Consider the following 19,265-nt stretch of genomic DNA (forward strand, 5'->3'; position numbering starts at 1 on the left):
GATTGAGTGGGAGAAGTGCGTGGCCACGCAGTCATGGGTGAACAGTGAGTACAGGATGTGGCTGAGCATGCACCCTTGTGGGGCCCCTGTGTTGAGGATGAGCGAAGGTTAGGTGTTGTTTCCTACCTTCACCACCTGGGGACAGCCCTACAGGAAGTCTAGGACCCAGTTGCACAGGGGAAGGTTCAGACCCAGGGCCCCCTAGCTTAATGATGAGCTTGGAGGGTACTATGGTGTTGAATGCTGAGCGATAGTCAATGAACAGCATTCTTACATACAGTGGGGAGAACAAGTATTTGATGCACTGCCGAGTTAGCAGGTTTTCCTACTTACAAAGCATGTAGAGGTCTGTCATTTTTATCATAGGTACACTTCAACTGCGAGAGACAGAATCTAAAACTAAAATCCAGAAATTCACATTGTATGATTTTTAAGTAATTAATTTGCATGACATAAGTATTTGATCACCTATCAACCAGTAAGAATTCCGGCCCTCACAGACCTGTTAGTTTTTCTTTAAGAAGCCCTCCTGTTCTCCATTCATTACCTGTACTAACTGCACCTGTTTGAACTTGTTACCTATATAAAATACACCTGTCCACACACTCAATCAAACAGACTCCAACCTCTCCACAATAGCCAAAACCAGAGAGCTCTGTAAGGACATCAGGGTTAAATTGTAGACCTGCACAAGGCTGGGATGGGCTACAGGACGATAGGCAAGCAGCAATTATTAGAAAATGGAAGATGTTCAAGATGACGGTCAATCACCCTCGGTCTGGGTCTCCATGCAAGATCTCATCTCGTGGGGCATCAATGATCATGAGGAAGGTGAGGGATCAGCCCAGAACTATACGGCAGGACCTGGTCAATGACCTGAAGAGAGCTGGGACCACAGTCTCAAAGAACCATTAGTAACACACCATGCCGTCATGGATTAAAATCCTGCAGCGCACGCACGGTCCCCCTGCTCAAGCCAGCGCATGTCCAGGCCCGTCTGAAGTTTGCCAATGACCATCTGGATGATCCAGAGGAGGAATGAGAGAAGGTCATGTGGTCTGATGAGACAAAAATAGAGCTTTTTGGTCTAAACTTCACTTGCTGTGTTTGGAGGAAGAAGAAGGATGAATTCAACCCCAAGAATGGATGGGGCCATGTATCGCGAGATCTTGGCCAACAACCTCCTTCCCTCAGTAAGAGCATTGAAGATGGGTCGTGGCTGGGTCTTCCAGCATGACAACGACCCAAAAGGGCAACTAAGGATTGGCTCCGTAAGAAGCATCTCAAGGTCCAGGAGTGGTCTCCAGACCTAAACAGTCTCCAGACCTAAACCCAATAGAAAATCTTTGAAGGGAGCTGAAAGTCCGTATTGCCCAGCGACAGCCCCGAAACCTGAAGGATCTGGAGAAGGTCTGTATGGAGGAGTGGAACAAAATCCCTTCTGCAGTGTGTGCAAACCTGGTCAGGAACTACAGGAAACGTATGATCTCTGTAATTGCAAACAAAGGTTTCTGTACCAAATATTAAGTTCTGCTTTTCTGAAGTATCAAATACTTATGTCATGCAATAAAATGCAATTTAATTACTTAAAAATCATACAATGTGATTTTCTGGATTTTTGTTTTAGATTCCATCTCTCACAGTTGAAGTGTACATATGATAAAAATGACAGACCTCTACATGCTTTGTAAGTAGGAAAAACTGCAAAATCAGCAGTGTATCAAATACTTGTTCTCCCCACTGTAGGTATTCCTCTTGTCCAGATGGGATAGGGCAGTGTGCAGTGCGATGGCGATTGCATCATCTGTGGCTCTGTTGGGGCGGTAAGTAAATTGAAGTTGGTGTAGGGTGTCTGGTAAGGTGGAGGTGATATCATCCTTAACTAGCCTCTCAAAGCACTTCATGATGACAGAAGTGAGTGCTACATCTCTGCTCTGATAAGGAAGCCAGTTGATTTCTCAGTGTGGAACCATTTTACAAATCAGATAAGGCATCCACTCATGTAGAATTAGAAATGTAGCCTACATAAAATGAAACACCCCTGTCTGTAACCTCAAAATGCTGGCAGAATCATTACAGACAATACTGAAGGACTCCATAAACAGCAGTGAGTTGCATTTCATTGTTATGTGTTAATTTTGTCTTGCGTGACCTTGCCTTGCTCCTGTAGGTGGTGTTTTCATGGCTACATTGTTAATATGTGTCACCCATCCCATGGCCCATGGGAAGAGGGGCAGTAGAGGCACACAGTACCTTGTGATGAAGTGCCGGGATGATTTTTTTTCTATGGTGTGTCGGGAGGGGTGGGTGGCGCCTCTGTGGGGAAAAGAGGAATAGGAAGGGGTGGTCGGCAATGGGGGAGAGGAGAGAGGGGGCAGTGGTGGCTTTGAAAGCTTCTCCTCCCAAGACCACGTGTTGTGTACCCCACTCCCCTCCCCCCTGGAGGGAGACCCCGTTCACACTTAGTGCTGCACTGGCTGGCTGGGCTACTCTGACAGAATACACCATGTTGACCATTCTAAAGGAGGAAGGGATCCCTACAGTCAGCCCCACTCCCAGTAATCTCTGCTCTACGGCACTGTAACCTAGTGATGCCACATGGACATACAGATTGGGGACAGAGCCAAGTGTTACTGTAGCGGCATCTCGCCCAAACCTCATCATCCCTCTCTGTCTCTAACAGGGAATTCTCATTGCGATGTACACATATATTACAGTTACTGTGAGTTCATGTGGACGTGTACTGAATTCATGGCGATTTAAAAATAAATTTTTTATGAAAATGTCCCAGTCACCAGGTAATGCTCAAGGCTGGGTCATTAGCTCTGGATAAGAGCGTCTGCTAAATGACTTAAATGTAAATGTAATTAAGATGCTACGGCAGAGGAAGATGGTTTGCTGTTTTTCTATTCTGACCATGTGCTGTTTCCTTTCTTTCAGTTCAGCGGATGAGAAGTTTCGCTGGAATAACCAAGGTAGGTACATTTTACATCCCATGCATGTAGTTCTGTGTTATGTCACAGAGCACGCGACAACCTCAGTTGAGTTGCATACTTTGAAATGATAGGTGTATCTTGTGAGTAAAGTGGAGTGGACCATGCCTAGCTCCTAGGTGTGGACAGCTGTCATCATTTGTCAGATAGACACAGCTTTGTTGCTGTTCTGTCTTGTCAGTCCGGTGTAAAATTTTGCACATCTAGTTGAGACTATATTGATGGGCTTAGAGCAAAGTATGAATGACAGAACACACCTTTGTCTTCTAAAGTATCAAACACAGGTAGTCTAGGATTTGATCATTGAAGCGGCGGTGGTCGAAGATTTATGACTGACTGCAAGTCATGTTCAGAATTCTGCTGCTCCTGCTTCTCCTGGGGAAGTTCCACTGATGTTTTGGATGAGATTATAAAAATGTTGCACAAACAGAATTATCCCTGAGTTAAAACACCAGTAATCATCATCATGACTCTAATAGGGTAGAGGACTAAGTGTCTGCTGCCAGTAGCCTCAGCCTTAGATGAGAGATTTAATCCTGATCTTAAACCTCTTGTGTAAGGCTTTAACCCCTTGGCACTGTTTGCCACACTGATGACACTAGACAGAGGACAAGTATGTCAGTTACTGTAGGTAAGGACAAACACATAGTCAAGGAGAAAGTACGGCACGGCAGAGACACATTTCAGTGTTTAGTCAAGAGCTTTTTGCTTATCTAGCATGGTCACCACCACCTGGCCGTTAGTGTGTCTGTAGTAAACTCTTGCCTCTTTTTAAGGTAACTGAACACTAATCCTGCTTCTCTATTCATTTCTGTGTCTCCACAGACGGACAGAAGGACATTGAGGAAGAACTGACGACCGGCTTGGAGCTGGTGGACTCCTGCATTAGGTCACTCCAGGAATCTGGGATACTTGACTCCCAGGAATTCTCCGCAGGCGACAGTAAGGACCTTATGCAGTGCAGATTCATTTAAAACTTTTAGGTATATTGTTTAGTACCTTTTTTAAAGCAGCAGAAACATTGTGAATAAAGTGATTTGATTTAATTGTTGAATTACGTCGTATCCCTACTATAGTTAAGATATTTTCAAATTCACTAGAAATAGACAAATAGCTTGACATGTGCCAAATGAAAGCTAAGTTGACTGCAACACTTAAAAAAAAAACGTAGACATGTTTAGAACTGATTATGCTTATCAATATTTAAAATAAATGTCAAGAATTATCTGTATGGAATCGCCTAGATACAGAAATGCTAGGTGATTCCCAGAGTGATATCAATGACTGTTTCAATCAGGAAATATATACCGCAGGTGTTTGTCTCTTATCACCCCTGCCTTCTGCATTCGAAACAGTTGTTTTCCTTTCTCTTTTTGAACCCAAATGTCTTCACTTCATTTGATCCAAGCAATGATCTTCATCTTTCCACTAAGAGCCACTGAGAGAGTATTATCTGTCAGGATAAATTCAGTATATGTCAAGGGTTTGATATGGAAATGATGTCTCGCCGAGGTGTCAGCGGCTTCCTTCGGGCATAACAGAGAACACATGTGTACGAGGAAACACGCTTTCAAATCAGCCACTGCAAAATAAATGACGTTCATATTCAATCTGTTGAAAAGTGTAGGGAGGTTTGGGGCTAGGAAGGGAGAACATTTTCAGATAATACTAGTTTATGCCCAGTGTGTGTGTATTGGCACGTTTGTGTATGTACGTACGTGCATGTGCACGTCTCATAGACTGTGTTTGCACACATATGTGCACAGCACACCCATCTTACTCCCCTATCGAGTAGTGAGGCTAAAAATAGCATCTTGATGAAATATTGAAATGTTTTGATACAGAATGCAGGTCGTAGATGAGATGAATAAAGGATCCCCTCCCTGTATATTTCAGGCACCCAGAGCGATCACCACCCCAGGGATATTCCTCTGGTCTGCTAGACTACTTGACTCTACCACACACACCACAAATGAAGTCTTCTATGAAAGCTCCTGCAATATTCACTTTCCTTCCTGAAATCCTCTCCCAAACATTCACTACCATTGACACGATTATGTATTTAGGAAATACCCAATAACTTAACAGCCCGAAGTGGTCGCAGAAACATTTCCGTGGTCATTTTCATACATACAGTGTGTGTGTGTGTGTGCCAGCTAGAGGCAGTTATTGGGCACAAGTTGCCAGTGACTCCACGCTAATGTGAAAATGAGGTCGGTGTTGCCAGAACAACATGGATGTGAGAGTAAAAGCAGAGGAAGGTGTGAAGGCAGACAAGGGAGGAAGTCTTACAGACCTGTGAGCAGTGTAGAGCGCTGAAACAGATCACACTGAAACAGGTTCACAGCATTTTACTTAGTGACTCACAGCTAAATCGCAGAAAATAGTATACTACTATACTGTACATTTGATTTGTTTTTGTGTGTGCAGTAATTCTATTTCGATTTAGAACTGTCTTTTATACAAAATGTAATATACTGAATCCTATTGCTGATGTAATAAAAATATAGGTCTATGAAAATAAAATGCTGACGTCAGTGTTACTATTTGAATTGAAGGCTAACCTTTATTGTGCTCAGTAACTCCCAGTTCCTCCTGATCCATTATGCACGCCCTTACTCTCTCCATTTCTGAGAGAGAGAGAGAGAGATTTCGGTAGAAAGGTAGGTGTAGAGAAAGTATTTGAATTTTAAAGACCCTACAGTACATCAACATTCAACCCTCAGACGTCATATGAGAGACTGGTAAAAGAGTGTGGGGCATATAGAGACAGAGGGTAAGAGGTTGTCGCAATATTTCAGCTCCACTATTCTCTCTGCCCTAAACAGGACAAGGCCTGCTATCCCAGAGTGCACTACAGCTCAACAATCAGGATGGTTCACTCTCTTACCCAGCCGGTTACCTCAGCAACCAGGCACTAGAGGCCCTGCCCCGCAGTGGCCAGGTGGGAGGGGCAGTCCACAGTTACAACCAGGTGGGTGAGACTTAGAGCCCTGGTCAAAAGTAGTGGACTAAGGAATAGAGTGCCATTTGTGACGGGCTCCTATATTGCGTCTGTCAATGATTATAGCCTCTTTGCTGTATAGTCTGGATTTCAATATGGCATGTGATGTAGGTGTAAGATCTAAGGTTCTTTCTGTGGTTCTCCAGGTGACGTCTAGCCGTGCGGCCCAGCTAGCTGCCAGTGTAGACTCCTCCCAGTCCAGAGAGTCGTTTGCCCAGGGCCATGGCAGCGCCTTCCACATGCCTGACGCCCCGCCAACTCCTTCCATGTACTACTCTTGCTCCACCCTGCCTGCCCAACGTGTGAGCTCCCCCCACTCCATGCAGGCCGTGGGCTCTCCCACCAAGCTTCAGCGCCTGGGCTCTGCCTCTGACATGCCCAGCTACGCCACCTTGCAGCGAGTCTCCTCGCCCAAGCAGTCCCCCAGCCGGCTGGCCAAGTCCTACAGCACCAGCTCCCCCATAAACATGGTAGTTGGGTCTGCTGGGCTGTCCTCTACTTCCCCGCTGCACATGGCTTCTTCAGGCAACACCTCGGGCTCATCCCCACTCCATCAATTCAGCTCTACCGTGGGTAACTACGCTACCCTGTCCCCCACCAAGCGCATGCAGCACTCCTCGGACCAGTACAAGATCTCCCACGAGCTGTATGCAAACGCCACCCTCGGGAGGCCTGGCAGCCTGGCAGGTGGGTGCACAGGCTCAGACAGAGAGAAACTGTCTTTATATACAAAACATTAAAAACACTTTCCTAATACTGAGTTGCACCCCCCCCCCCCCTGCCCTCAGAAATTACTACATTCGTGAGGCATGGACTCTACAAGGCGTTGAAAGCATTCCACAGGGATGCAGCCCATGTTGACTCCAATGCTTCCCACAGTTGTGTCAAGTTGGCTGGATGTCCTTTGGCTGGTGGACCATTCTTGATAAACACGGGAAACTGTTGAGCGTAAAAAACCCAGCAGTGTTGCAGTTCTTGACACAAACTGGTGCGCCTGGCACCTGCTACCATACCCCGTTCAAATTCACTTAAATATTTTGTCTTGCCCATTCACCCTCTTGAGTGGAACACATACACAATCTATGTTTCAATTGTCTCAAGGCTTAAGAATCCTTCTTTAACCCGTCTCCTCCCCTTCACCTACACTGATTGAAGTGGATTTAACAAGTGACATCAATAAGGGATCATAGCTTTTACCTGGATTAACGTGACCAGTCTATGTCATGGAAAGAGCAATGTGTTTTTTTCTATGGGCTCAGCAGTCTTAAATGTATATATGTTTTCTCAAATTACTCTAAAAGTTGTAGTTAATGGACTTGATAATACTAGATATTATTAACCATGTTTTGAACACAGGAGGATGCTGGTTTTATGGAAACCATGTGTTCAATACCATTCCATTGATTCTGTTCCAGCCATTACTATGAGCCCGTCTTCACCAATTAAGGTGCCACTAGCCTCCTGTGGTTTGGAACCACGTAATGATGTTTTCTATGTGTTTTTTTGTGGTGTTCAGGATCCAGGGGCTCTTATAGCAGCCAGCACAGTCACCTGGGCTCTGAGCTGCGACCTCTCCAGTCTCCTGAGCACCACATTGACCCCATCTATGAGGACAGGGTCTACCAGAAGCCTTCTATCAGGAGTCTCAATCAGAACCAGGGTGAGTCAGATGGTCCAGAACCCCTGCCCTACTGCGCTGGGAATCCCCTTATATTTGACTAGGCTTTTGTCAGGCTCACCTACTTCTTTTGACCAACTAAATGTTAATATTCCACTGTTGGTTTCAAGAGGGTTATCATTCAATGAGAGGTTCAAGAGCCAAATGTGTTCTAAGTAGATACTTATATTTGATTGGTTCTTTGAAGTTCTGTGTCAGCACTTGATTAGTCCTTGATAGGGAGAATTTACTTAAAGCAACGATACATTGTATAATGTCAGAATTAGATGGAAATGAAGCAAACACAGCAAGCCCAAAAGGTAAGGAAGCAGGTATTTCAACAGTCAATGCCCCACATTTAGATGATTATTCAGGTGGGACTTAGGTGGGCCTTTAAACTGTGGTTTTCCTGCAAATAACGCTAATGATCAAAAACAACATTAGCGTTTTTATCACTCCATCAGATCGTTTATCTCAATTTTTCAGTTCAGTTATGCAAATCTGATTAGTATCTTGATAGCAATCACAATCACATAACATTAGATAATTAGATATTAGACAGAAATAAATCTAAATTATTCCCGCAGAATTTAAACTCAAGCGTTGAAAACTGAGTTGGAGGCACCCACCATGGTCAAATGCATTCCACAGTATTTAGCCTAATGCTTTCTTTAATGAGCATGTGTATCCCCTCCACAGAAATTCCGCCTCACGTCACTGCATATGATGAAATCCTACTATACGATCTGAAAAGCTTTGTAGTTTCTTAACGGCTAGGGAATTGGAGTTACAATCTTGCTTCCTGTTTGTAAAGACTGCAGGCTACTAAATTATGAAAGACCTGAGGGAATAGTGTGATTCTTACTGGTGTTTCATTGAGCATGGGTTGAGATGGTACAGATTGTGCATGAAGGCTGTTGGCTCATATCCTCACAGCCTTCTGTACAGTGCTGTATCCATCCTCTGCTCATGCTCAACCTAATTTTTTATTTTATTTTTAACTAGGCAAGTCATTTAAGAACAAATTATTATTTTACAATGACAGCCTACCGGGGAACAGTGGGTTAACTGCTTTGTTCAGGGGCAGAACGACTGGTCCAACGCTCTAACCTCTAGGCTACCTGTCGCCCCATCTTTCACCCCCTTCAGGCAACCGTCTGGGCAAAATGTGGCATCTAGTGGTTTAATGTTGTTTTTTCTAATTTGGTTGTCCAAAAAACATCAAATACATAACTAACATAAAATATCTCATAACAAATTGAGATGAGACACCATTTGTTTCTGTGATTATATACATTTCCAACCCTCATACAACATTCATCCAATGTGAATTGGTCTGATATTCCATTTGTCCGACTATAGTACAACTACGAGCTGCTCATGTGGAAAGTTTCAATGTGTGGAGCCGAGGTCATGGCTCTTAGGGAGGAGGGAGTCATGTACAAGCTGCTACACTGTAACTCTATTCACCTCTCACACTGTCTGCAGGCAGGCAGGCAGGCAGGCAGGCAGGCAGGCAGGCAGGCAGGCAGGCAGGCAGGCAGGCAGGCAGGCAGGCAGGCAGGCAGGCAGGCAGGCAGGCAGGCAGTGCTCCTCAGAGATGGATAGAGGCCTTCTACCTACATGGTCAGGATTATCAGTAGAAGCATCTCTGCCAATTTCAGACTGGACTCACAGTTCAAGTGCTTTAGAGATACATCAAGGTGCATGGCAATACGTGAGAGAATAGTGTTTCAACCCAAGGCTTTGCTCAAGCTATTTTTCCCGAATATTTACATGTTCAAAATAGCATTGAATTACATTTATGTAAGAGGAGTGTCTTATGTAGGCCCTTATAGATTATTTTCAGCTAGTACCTGTCATTAAAGCAAAGTCTTCACAGACCGAAAACATAGTTGTCAGAGGCCATCCTTGGACTTTGATATGAAATTGTTAGCTATTCATCACTGTCCCCCAATGAATCCTTCTGACATTGATTTTTAACAACATAATACTGTCTGGAAATTAAAGTGTTCTGTGTTCAAGGTCATGTTTATGGCACTCAGGTAGATTATGAAAACACACACACAAAATATAACTTTTCACAGTGAACTGCTGACCAAAGCCCTTTCAATATTCTGAGCGAGATCAATCAGTTGGTTTGTGTTAGAGTGAATAGTCATCTATCTACAGAATGCACACTTCTTGTCATGGCCATTTGGTCCATTATGGGTTAATTTGACAAAGCACTAACTTTAATTTGACAAAGTGACATTTGGTGCATTCCTTCGTCATAATTCATATAAGATAACTGTCCTGAAAGTTAATATTTTTTCCAGACACATACATTTGCGTTTTTTCCAGACTTTTTTTTTTCTGGTTTTCTGTCTATATTATAGTTTCTTAGTAGAGGCTGCTGGGAAGTATTGAAATTAATTTAATTAAATGATCCTTTTTGGCCTTCTTTTGACTTTGCTTTTGCCTTCTTGTTCCCCTCCTCTTCTTTCTCTGGTGGTTGGCTGTTCTGTTTCTCTTCTCACTGTGTGTTCTTACTCATTCCTCTGCCTAGACCCAGTAAACCAGTTTTGTGAACAGGTCCTGAACTTTCTGCTCTGTCCCTACTTCCCTCCTGCCATAGCCCCGTCTTCCCCTGGTGTTGACTCCACCCCCTTGCAGCGTACAGGCAGCCAGAACGCCTCAGGCACTTTGCCATACCAGAGAAGCAGCTTTGCCACTGCCTCTGCTGCGGACTACTCCAACCCGTACCGCACCCTCCAGTTCTGCCCATCTACCGAGTCTCCCTACAGCAAGTCTGGCCCCGCCCTTCCCCCGGAGGCCGCACTGGCCCGCTCACCTTCTGTCGACAGTATCCAGAAGGATCCCAGGTAAGTGCCGCTATAGCATTGCCGTTTAAAACACACTTCTCTTTCAGTCATGCCACTGAGTATGGAGCACACATCCACAACACATCACTGCCTCCCAATATCTCCTCAGTTTGATTTGAAGTCCTGTCGGTACCACTATGCCTTGAATGACACCACTACTGTTATTTGGAGGGCACATGAAGCTTGTGTTAAACCTTACCTTCTCCCTTCACATTGTGTTGTTGAAACGTTTATGTGTGTGTGTGAGTGCGTGTGTGTGTGTGTCATAAAGTGTTTCACTGGGAGAGCCTTGATTCATAAGCTGTATTGCTGTACTATCAGAGTTGCTTTTGTTTGGGTCTGATCAAGGAGTTTATTCCTTTAGAGCAAACAAAAAACCGTACTGTCAATGCCAGTAACAACAACATGTTTAATCACTAGGAATACACACCAATTAAAGAGTTATCCTAGAAAACAGGAATACAAGAATCTGTGTTTGCATTCTCTACAATTTCATTACTGATTTATCCTGTTCAGTTTTCTTCATTCACCATCCCTGTACTGTTTGTTTATTTTAGTTTCTTTCCTTTTTCACATTGCACCTTTCTTCCGTAGCTCTGGCATTACGATGGCGTTTGCACACTCTTTCAGTGGATTTACTTGTAACGATGCATTGCATTGACTGGCTGCAACCAACTTCACAACATGCACAGTCAATTACAGTAATCTCCAAATGAGAAGGTCTTCTCTTTTATTTGGTTACTTCATATTCATTATTGTTAAAGGGTGGGTCTCACCAAAACAGTTCTCTAATCTTTCCTCATTTCAGTTCATTGTGGAAAAACTAGGCCAGTATTGTGCATACCGAAGCAATGAAATTATAGAAAATTATTAAGTGTTGTAATGAATAATGTTCAAAATTGGCAAGCGAAACAACGTTTTACTCAACAAATACTTAACCACAATTAAGGATGTTATATTTGGTTGACTATGTACAGGTAACTGCCAAAATAAAGGAAACACCTATATAGGGTCTTAATAGGGTGTTGGGCCACCACAAACCGCCAGAAGAGCTACAATGAGCCATGGCATACATTCTACAAGTGGCTAGAACTCTATTGGAGGGATGTGGCACCATTATTCAATGAGAAATGCCATAATTTGATGTTTTGTTGATGTTGGTGGGAAACATTGTCTCAGGCGCTGCTCCAGTATCTCCCATAAGTGTTCAACTGAGTTGAGATCTGGTGACTGAGACACACACACACACACTCTTTAAACCCCCTATGGTCCTTTGAGACTCCTCTTTCATGGTAGCCAAAATAATGGGCAACTGGGCATTTTTATACAAGACCCTAAGCATGATGGGATGTTAATTGCTTAATTAACTCAGGAACCACACTTGTGTGGAAGTACCTGTTTTCAATATACAGTACATTGTATCCCTCATTTACTCCTTTATTTTGGCAGTTGCATGTATCTGTAAGTTAAAACCTTTTACTGCAGTGGGCTAAATCAGGGTCACAGAGTGTTTTTTTGGTAGTCTTAAACAAATATACTTAGAAACAATAGTATGCACCTCACACACATGGTTATGGGCTTAAAAAAATAAGACTCCTGTACCATGTCAGAAATACACTGACTATACCAAACATTAGGAACCCCTTCCTTGATATTGAGGGCAGGGTCTCTACAAGGTGTCGAAAGCGTTCAACAGGGATGCTGCCCCATGTTGACTCCAATGCTTCCCACAGTTGTGTCAAGTTGGCTGTCCTTTGGGTGGTGGACCATTCTTGATACACACTGGAAACTGTTGAGCATGAAAAACCCAGCAGCGTTGCAGTTCTTGACACAAACCGGTGTGCCTAGCAAACCGGTGTGCCTTAACCTCGTTCAAAGGCACTTCGATCTTTTGTCTTGCCCATTCACCCTCTGAATGGCACACATACACAATCCATGTCTCAATTGTCTCATCGCTTAAAAATCCCTACACTGATTGAAGTGGATTTAACATCAATAAGGGATCATGGCTTTCACCTGGATTCACCTGGTCAGTCTACGTCATGGAAAGAGCAGGTATCCTTAATGTTTTGTATACTCAGTGTAGTGTTGAAATGTATTCAATTTTGAGTTTGTATCCCAATATTACACTTTGTATACGTCACAAAAGCCTGAAATATAACAAAACCGTTTTACATAGAAACACCGGATGAAAAATTATGATACAAAAATGATAGTTTATTAATTATGAAAAATGAGTAACATTCCACCCATGAGTCCACGAGAGGGTGATTTGGTCATTTGACTGCAGGAAAGGGCTACAACTTTCCGAATGGTCAACGGTTGTTTGCAGGGTATAATCAATGTCACTATTTAGCAGAGAATCCTAAACCATAGGAAAGCTTATTCGTAAAACATATATCCAGATGTAAGTAAGACAATAATACGATTGCTAGAACGGGTCTCTCCACAAACCATTATAATGGTTCTGATTTACTGAACAACCCTTAATTGGTCTAGCTGATAGACAATGGTGAATGTGCAGGAAGATGTCAAAAGTAAGAAATTACATCATTATTTTAGCATCACCCTCCTAGTTTATAAACTACAGCGTGTGACAACATTCAATGTGCCAATAAATCAGCACAATCTACTTTTTAGTTTTTTCAAATTGCCGGCAGCTTAAAGCTAACATTGGGATCATGTATGCTGTGCTAATGACTATACACAAAAAAGAGTAACAGAGGGAAATGTACAATACGGCGAATTTACCAATACAAGGAATGTGTGGTAAGTGCATGGGGCTGCCATCTTTATGCACCTCTGCTATTGATCCTCACATTTCTTGATTTTTGTAAGACCCCCTCCTTAATGGACTCCCATTGACCACAATCAAATCATCTAGTGCATGTTCTGAATCCAGTGCAAGTGTGTAATATGAAAAGTGTTGAGAAAGAAAGACAGTCAAATGAGTATTATTTTATTCTTGTCAAGCTCCTTTGTGCGAGACACCCACCTACCTTTTTTTTCTTTCTGCCTGTCTCCTGATAGGTACGACCCTGAATTCCTTGTCTGGAATCAAAATCAAGCCGAGCAAAGAATGACAAAGTAATCCAGCATTTTATTTACGTATTTCTATCTCTTATTCACTGAATCTGTCTTTCATGTCTACTACACAAAATGCCAGGCACATCTCCTTACCAATGAAAGAGCATGAATGAGAATAGTTCAATTATATTTTCCATTGCATTGTCTTCTCAACTACTTAAAGTAGCTACTTCACTGAGAGATTAAGAGATGTGTTATTCACTTTGCTTCCAATTGAGCTCAGGCGAAGGTTGCACTAGGGGTCCATGTCCAACATATTATATTTCCTTCTCACAAATGCACAGTATACATTAGGCTTATGTATCTATTTGGCTTCAGGTTTCTCAAGTTAACTTTTCAGGCTTATCTAGTATTTGATGGTAAAGATGTGACATTGTGACGTCCGTTACTCTTTAGTGAATTAAGCTATAAGGGGTTTCTGACAGCAGTTAGAAGCTTTTTGGGTAGGCTACGGGTACTGGCTGATTGTGTTAGTAGGATAGTGACAGTATTGTCCAACGATCATCCATTTTCTTCTTCGTTTTACATCCTTCATCATCATTTTTCACTCACTGTTTTTGAAATGTGCTTCATCGTCCCAAGATTTACTGACACTTGGTCGGTAATTGAGGGCAGAATCCAGGAATTTAGACTTGTCACTTTTGCAGTATGTTATCATTCTTCCTTTATGCAATCTTTCTCAACTAATACTCATTTTAGTACATATATGATATATCGTGTAGTGTGACTGACCGACATCTATGGCCCACATAGGCTAGTAGAAACAATATGCGATTCCCATTCACTGACAAGTAATCCATACAGATTAGCACATGATATGTTTTATGGCCTATTTTGTGGGGGGGCAGGTTGACATTTATTGGGATGAGTTTTGTCCTGGAGGCAGAGCTGAGCGATTTCCACTAGATGGGCCAGCTGCTAAGTCAAAATTGGCTACATAGCCTATCGTAAAAATTGGTTTTAATTTAAGGTTAAAGCATAAGGTTAGCAGTATGGTTAATGTTAGGGTTAGGTTTAAAATCTGATTTTAAGACTTTGTGGATGTGCCAGCTAGTCACAAGACTGCAGAGCTGCTTCCAGCATGAGTCATCCCAATGAATGCCAACCTGCGATGTCTTATTCCCAAGACTACAGTGATGTGTGGGATTCAGTGCATTCGAAAAGTATTTAGACCACTTCACCTTTTCCCCATTTTGTTACATTACAGCCTTATTCTAAAACAGGTTTTTAGAAATGTTTGCAAATGTATATACAAAAAATATATATTTATCACAATTACATAAGTATTCAGACCCTTTACTTAGTACTTTGTTTATGTACCTTTGGCAGCGATCAAATTACAGCCTTGAGTCTTCTTGGGTATGACGCTACAAGCTTGACACACCTGTATTTGGGGAGTTTATCCCATTCTTATATGCAGATCCTCTCAAGCTCTGTCAGGTTGGATGGGGAGCGTCGCAGTACAGCTATTTTCAGGTCTCTCCAGAGATGCTCGATCAGGTTCAAGTTCGGGCTCTGGCTGGGCCGCTCAAGGACATTCAGAGACTTGTTCGAAAGCCACTCCTGCGTTGCCTTGGCTGTGTGCTTAGGGTCATTGTCCTGTTGGAAGGTGAACTTTCACCCCAGGCTGAGGTCCTGTGCTTCCTGGAGCAGATTTTCAAGGATCTTTCCTTTTACTGAGGAGTGTCTTCCGCCAGGCCACTCTACCATAAATGCCTGATTGGTGGAGTACTGCAGAGATGGTTGTCTTTCTGGAAGGTTCTCCCATCTCCACAGAGGAACTCTGGAGCTCTGTCAGAGTGACCATCGGGTTCTTGGTCACCTCCCTAACCAAGGTTCTTCTCCCCTCGTTGGTCAGTTTGGCCGGGCGGCCAGCTCTAGGAAGAGTATTGGTGGTTCCAAGCTTCTTCCATTTAAGAATGATGGAGGCCACTGTGTTCTTGGGGACATTCAATGCTGCAGATGCACTGTCAACTGTGGGAGATTATATAGACAGGTGTATGCCTTTCCAAATCATGTCCAATCAATTGAATTTACCACAGGTGGACTCCAACCAATCTCAAGGATGAGTAATAGAAACAGGATGCACCTGAGCTCAATTCCGGGTCTTATATCAAAGGTCTGAATACTTATGTAAATAAGGTATTTCTGTTTTTTTAAATTGTACATTTCCAAACATGTCTAAAACTGTTTATTCACTTTGTCGTTATGTGGTATTGTGTGTAGATGTATTTAATCAATTTTTAGAATAAGGCTGTAATGCAACAAAGTGCAGAAAAAGTCAAGGGGTCTGAATACTTTCCCGAATGCACTGTATGTTAGTAGTTGTAATGTAAGTGCTGTCTTCTTCTATCATGGTACTGTCTTGTATGGTATGCATGATAGAAAAATATGGCTCATAAATAAACCCAGGAGCCATTACTGGCAGTGTGTGTGTGCATTCTTACCAAAGCTATGGCACAGAGACAATGCTCACGTTGTGGAGGTGAACACATTTTAACATCAATACATTCATTTGACATCTGTCACACATGTACAGCATTTAACCCTTAGCACTTTGTCGTTCTTTGAAAAGCTTAGTCTATGGAGCTCATTGATAGCCTCTATCCAATACTGTTTAGACAGGAGGACTGTGGATGGGATTAAAGCAACAAAGGAAGCAGAGAAGCAAGTTACTCATGAAAGTGTTTGTTTAAACGCCGTCCACACTTGACTGGCACAGCTAAACTAGAACATTGAACGAGGGCTATTACATGGACTATTGCACTTCAACAGTGTTCCCTTGTACAATGTTTATACCGTTAGCTGCTCTTCAGTCTTGTCTATCAATTCTGCACAACCAGTCATCATCTGATATTGTGCCCAAGTTAACACATGGTTAATTACAGATACTAACATATTTATACGATGGAACTCATTAGTATTTGAATGGATCGGTCAGCTTTGTTACATCTGTCACATTGTAAAGGTCTGTCAGATTGTATAGTTTTTCTTTATTGTGAAGCTGAACCAAAATAATCATAAATGTTTTCGATAATGTTTGTTGGATGATTTTACATCATTGTGTCTCATCGGCAATAGAACTATTATACTACTACTATACTGTGTGTTTACATCTGATATCACCTTTTGCCAAAGAATGAAGTTATGCACGTTGAATGACTGTGTGTCTTCCAATCTGAAAGGCCCCGTCTGTCTGTGTATTTGAGTGATTGCATGAGTCATCAATAATATGTTTCCTTTCCCTCTGTGTCATTTCTCTGTGGTGGAAGGCAGCCGGGGTTGCTTACAGTTTTGACTTGTCTGTTGTGTTCACTCTATTGTACAAGCCTTAAGTCTTAGGAAATATAATTTGGGCCCAAGACAGTAGTCAACAACATACTCAGTTAAAATGTCTACCCCATTCCCATGGTCTTTAATTACAATGCCCAACCATGCATTTAGAATACATAATTTATAAGGGGGGGTTGTTTGATGGCATTCAAGAATGGCATTCTGTATTCTGGTGCAAATGTTCCCAGCTATGGAGCCGACAGATAAGTTCACCTGGCTGCCTTTGAACAAAGCCCTGAATGACGAGCTGTCTGCGACCATAGGAGTTAGTTTCAATCCAGTGACTCGCCATATTTTACTACTACTGAGGGGATTCAGCCTGAGCCTCAGCTCCACTGCCAACCTGGGACGTTTTGCCGTATGATTTTTAGAGATGACATGAGGGAGACCTTGAGAACATGACTACAATAGCATGTGCTCTTACAAAATGAGTGGTGTTTTAAAGTTAAAAGCTACCATTTTAGTCCTCAGTAAAGGAAGGCTGTTGGAAGGCCAACTCAGGGAGTTGACTACTCTTCACACTTCACTACTCAAGAATGCATGCTATAGAAATGCCAGTCTGCTATCCCAATGCTGTGTGAGAGAGCTCGTCGACTTGGCCGGCTCGGTTGTAAATCAGCAGATTCTTTGATCAGTCAGTTGTTTGTTCCTGAGAGGATGAAGCTCATCACTGTGAATCAGTCCATTTGGATCCCAGATATGTAACTCATGTGAAGTGTTATGCAAACCGCTCTCTTCTGCTTCAAAGCGCTGAGATGGAAATACACACATAGACAACATTTCAGAAACTACAGTACCAACACTGATAAATAGATAAAAAGAGAAATATACAGTGCCTTCAAAGTATTCATACCCCTCAACTTTTTCCACATTTTGTTGTTACAAAGTGGGATTAAAATGGATTTTATTGAATTTCTTTGTCAACGATCTACACAAAATACTCTTATGTCAAGGTAGAATAACAATTCTGACATTTTGTAAAAAATGTAATGAAAAAACCCCCACTAATACTATATATCTTAATGAGATGAGTATTTAACCCCCTCTTAAGAGCTTTCCACAACTGGTTTGTGCAACATTTGCCATTTGCCACTTTTAAAAATTCTTCTAGCTCTGTCAAATTGGTTGTTGATCATTGCTAGACAACCATTTTCAGGTCTTGCCATAGATTTACAAGCATATTTAAGTCAAATCTGTAACTTGGCCACTCAGGAACATTCACCGTCGTCTTGGTAAGCAACTCCAGTGTAAATTTGACCTTGTGTTTTAGGATATTATTCTGCTGAAAGGTGAATTTATCTCCTAGTGTCTGGTGGAAAGCAGACTGAACCAGGTTTTCCTCCATTCTCTCCATTTCTTTTTTTATCCTGTAAAAACTCGCCAGTCCTTAGCGATTACAAGCATACCCATAACATGATGCAGCCACCACTATGTTTGAATATACAATATGGAGAGTGGTACTCAGTGGTGAGTTGTGTTGGATTTGCACCAAACATATCGCTTTGTATTTAGGACCTAAATTTAATTTCTTTGACACATTTCTAGCATTTTTACTTTAGTGCCTTTACTGCAACCGGGATTCATTTTTAATTCAGGCTGTAACACAACAAAATGTGGAAAAAGTCAAGGGGTATGAATACTTTCTGAAGGTACTGTACATGTATGTAATTAGAGTAAAATAAAATGTACTAACCAAAGTTAGCATATGATGTTTTCAGATCATTTGACTGTGGGAGGCTTCTCTCTTTTATAGCTTTCAGGGCTGGGGTGTGAGATTAAAGAGTGAGGATGAGATGAGATGTGAGGACAGTGGCATTATCATAGGCGGTTACACAGCCGTTTGGATGAATAATGGTCCTTGGGTAATTTTCTAATGAAGAAGTGAACTGGCAAACACAGCACTGGAGTCCCTGAGGAATCGATGAGCCTACGCAACCTTTGTGGCTGTGGCTGTGGCTCTGGTTATGTGATGAGGGTGAGAGGCTGGATTGGATCATACTGCCGCCCGCTGCAGTTAGTGTCCCCTAATATTCATGATTCAGAGTCCGAGTCGTACATCCGTCTTTGTCCTCTTGAAAGGCCAATGCGGTTAAGGAAAAACAGTCATTGGAGCTGAAAAGCGCGTCTACGCGGAGGGCAATGAATGAGTACAATGAATATACGGTACATCAATTCAGGCCGGTACTAGTGTACGGTACAAGATAAGCAGCATTAATGTTTTTCATATGCTGCTCTGTGCATTGGGATGCATCGTTTGTTTCTTTATTTACTGCTATTCTGTAAGATTCAATAGTAAAGTAATGCATGTCTGACTGTGTTCTAGATAG

At 42.4% G+C, this 19,265-nt stretch overlaps 1 protein-coding gene across 3 annotated transcripts in view; it reads left to right on the top strand.

Annotated features, from left to right (window-relative positions):
• ctnnd2b (catenin (cadherin-associated protein), delta 2b) overlaps nucleotides 1-19,265 on the top strand; it is a 102,908-nt gene that overhangs the window by 45,639 nt on the left and 38,004 nt on the right. For 2 of the 3 annotated variants that reach the window (XM_046359870.1, XM_046359872.1), the window contains 7 exons: nucleotides 2,941-2,975; nucleotides 3,819-3,935; nucleotides 5,822-5,967; nucleotides 6,144-6,684; nucleotides 7,514-7,657; nucleotides 10,203-10,518; nucleotides 13,549-13,605. In XM_046359870.1, the coding sequence (XP_046215826.1) occupies nucleotides 2,941-2,975; nucleotides 3,819-3,935; nucleotides 5,822-5,967; nucleotides 6,144-6,684; nucleotides 7,514-7,657; nucleotides 10,203-10,518; nucleotides 13,549-13,605 (1,356 nt within the window). Of the gene's footprint in view, nucleotides 1-1,746; nucleotides 1,824-2,940; nucleotides 2,976-3,818; nucleotides 3,936-5,821; nucleotides 5,968-6,143; nucleotides 6,685-7,513; nucleotides 7,658-10,202; nucleotides 10,519-13,548; nucleotides 13,606-19,265 lie in introns of all 3 variants that reach the window. The other variant, XM_046359873.1, reaches the window with a different exon arrangement.

Source organism: Oncorhynchus gorbuscha, linkage group LG08 (genome assembly GCF_021184085.1).
Source record: "Oncorhynchus gorbuscha isolate QuinsamMale2020 ecotype Even-year linkage group LG08, OgorEven_v1.0, whole genome shotgun sequence".
In the NCBI taxonomy this organism is placed as follows: domain Eukaryota; kingdom Metazoa; phylum Chordata; class Actinopteri; order Salmoniformes; family Salmonidae; genus Oncorhynchus; species Oncorhynchus gorbuscha.